General features: G+C 59.2%; 1 protein-coding gene across 1 annotated transcript in view; it reads right to left on the bottom strand.

Moving 5' to 3' along the window:
* The window catches only part of EMH_0016490 (uncharacterized protein), a gene marked incomplete at both ends in the record, with an annotated part of 6,365 nt that extends 4,706 nt beyond the window's left edge, over window positions 1–1,659 (bottom strand). The window contains 2 exon segments of the mRNA XM_013500651.1: window positions 41–911; window positions 1,651–1,659. Coding sequence (XP_013356105.1) covers window positions 41–911; window positions 1,651–1,659 — 880 coding nt within the window.
* Between the last annotated feature and the right edge of the window lie 1,165 nt (window positions 1,660–2,824).

Genomic DNA, 2,824 nt, shown 5'->3' with positions numbered 1-2,824 from the left:
CTTATGTATGAAAATGAGCTGCCCCTGTATGTCCCCCCACCAGACGCAGTGTGATGCGTGCGCTGCTGCTGCTGCTGCTGCTGTTGCTGCTGCTGCTGGTGTTGGTGCTGCTGCTGACGCTGCTGAGCATGCATAGGCTGCTGGTAGTTCTGGTGCTGCTGCTGCGCAGGAACAGCCTTCGGCCCCCCCCTTGAGGCCCCATCCGAGATACTCATCATGCTGCTGCTGCTGCTGCTGCTGCTGCTGCTGCTGCTGTAGTCGAAGCTATCTGCTGCAGCAGGCAGCTGCCTGCCCCCCATGCTGCGATGATAGGAGAGAGGGTCTGGTGGCTGGCGGTAGTGTGTGGGTGCCTTGTTGCTGCTGGCTGCTGCTGCTGCTGCTGCTGCTGCTGCAGCAGCAGCTGCTGCTGCTGCTGCTGAAGCTGCTGCTGCTGCTGCTGGCTGCTGCGCCGGGAGACTGTGCCACACCGGGGGCTGCAGCGGCGGGGAGACGAAGTGTGGTGCTGCTAGAACGCGGGGGTAAGCCCAGTGCTGCTGCTGCTGCTGCTGCTGCTGCTGCAGCTGCTGCTGCTGCTGCTGCTGTCTGTATACCGCAGCGAGATCAGCAGGAGGCATCAGGTGCCGCTGCAGCTCAGGGGCCCCCGAGGGGCCCCTAGGACCTAGGCCTTGAGGGGGGGGCCCCTGCAGCAGCTGGTGCTGCTGCTGCTGTTGCTGCTGCATTGTGCTGCAGACAGGTTGCTGCTGCTGCTGTTCCTGCTGCTGCTGCTGCTGCTGCTGTCCGTGTGCGCGGAGGCCCTCCAACAAGCCAAGGCCGATGCTGTAACATTGACAAGAAAGCTGCTGCTGCTGCTGCTGCTGCTGCTGCTGTTGCTGCTGCTGCTGCTGTTGCTGCTGTTGCTGCTTCTGTACGGGCTATACCAATGCAATATTTGCTTCCTCTGCAGCAGCAGCAGCAGCAGCAGAGGAAGCAGCAGCAGCAGCAGCTGCTGCTGCTGCTGCTGCAGACTGTGGAGGCAGCCAGAGGTCCCCCCCCGCTCTCCTTTTGCTGCTGAGGGGAGACAGTTGCTGCTGCTGACGAGATAAAGAAAAAAATGTAAACAGGCCGGCACAAATAGCTGCTGTTGCTGCTGCATGTATCAGCAGCAGCAGCAGCAGCAGCAGCAGCCGCTGCTGCTGCTGTTGCTGCATGCGGGGCTGGTGTTGCTGCTGCTGGCCTTGCAGTGGTCCTTCTGCTGCTGCTGCTGCTGCTGCTGCTGCAGTGCATGCAGGGGCTGCCTTTTGCTGCAGTGTGTAATTAATTTCGATTAAATAAGATTCTGAAAAAACACACAGCAGCAGCTGCTACCGCTGCAGCAGCAGCAGCAGCAGCAGCAGCAGCAGCAGCAGCAGCAGCAGCGCCACCCGGTCTCAGGGGGTCACTCCCCCCTGCCTATACACCCCAGGGGGCCCCCCAGCGATCAGCACAGGGGCCCCTCGCTACTATAACAAGTGCATTGCTGCTGTTGTTAAGGCTTTAGGGTTTAGGGTTTAGGGTTTAGGGTTTAGGGTTTTGTTGGGTGGTGGACATAGGGTTTAGGGTTTAGGGTCTAGGGTTTAGGGTTTAGGGTTTAGGGTTTAGGGTTTACAGCCGCTCCCTCTCCTTCCTTGGTACCTGCAGCATGTGGCGCTGCTCCCGCACAAAGTAGATAAAGCAACAGCAGCAGCAGCAGCAGCAGCAGCAACGGGGGCACAACAACAGCAGCAGAGGGAGCAGCAGCAGCAGCAGCAGCAGCAGCGGCGACAACAACAGCAGCAGCAGCGGCAGCACCGCAGCAGCGGTGGCAGCAGCAGCTAAAAAGGCGGCACACCAGTAGCAGCAGCAGCAGCGGCATCAGCAGCAGCAGCAGCAGCAGCATCAGCAGCAGCAGCAGCAGCAGCAGCAGCTGCAGCAGCGGCGACAACAACAACTACAGCAGCAGTCGGGACAGTAGTAGCAGCAGCAACAACAGCAGCAGCCGCAGCAACAGCTGCAGCAGGAGGAGCAGCAGCTGCTGCAGCAGCAGTAGCAGCAACAGGAGCAGCAGCAGGTGCAGCAGCAGCAGCAGCAGCAGCAGCAGCAGCTGGTTGTTGCAGCATTGTCTTTAGTATACTTTTCTTTTTGCTGCTGTTATGAGTGAGTCTACTGGCAAGGCGAGCTCTCTGACAGCTGCAGCAGCAGCAGCAGCAGCAGCTGCTGCAGCAGCAGCAGCAGCAGCAGCAGCAGCAGGAGAGGGTGAAGACGACGTGCATGTGGAGCTATCGGACTGGGAGACAGACAATGAGGTGTCTCTGCTGCTGCAGCGCATGCAGCAGCATCGACAGCAGCTGCTGCAGCAGGGAAAAATAAAAAAAAAAAGAAAAACTGCTGCTGCTTTTGCTGCTGTTGATGTGGGGTGGGTGCTGGGATCCGATCCCAGGCGGGGATACGACTCCCTCACCACCGACGAGAAAGCAGCATTTCTCTCTCTTAAACACTTTCGTCTCTCCTCATCGTCAGCCTGCTGCTGCTGCTGCTGCTGCTCCTGCTGCTGCTGCTGCTGGTTCTGCTGCTCCTGCTGCTGGTTCTGCTGCTGCTGCTGCTGCTGTTGAGTGCTGCTGCTGCTGCTGCTGCTGTCGAGTGCTGCTGCTGCAGTCTGCTGTTGCTAGCTGCTGCTGCTGCTGCTGCTCTCGACTGCTGCGGCTGTCGTCTGCTGCTGCTGCTGCTGTTTCTTGCTGCTGCTGCTGCTGTCTCCTGCTGCTGCTGTCTCCTGCTGCTGCTATCCACTTCTGTTGCTGTCTCCTCTCTCCCTAACTATTTTGTTTATTAT

The sequence above is a fragment of the Eimeria mitis genome, genomic scaffold (genome assembly GCF_000499745.2).
Source record: "Eimeria mitis Houghton genomic scaffold, Emh_scaff568, whole genome shotgun sequence".
Taxonomy (NCBI): Eukaryota; Apicomplexa; class Conoidasida; order Eucoccidiorida; family Eimeriidae; genus Eimeria; species Eimeria mitis.
This window is presented reverse-complemented; position numbering and strand designations above follow the sequence as displayed.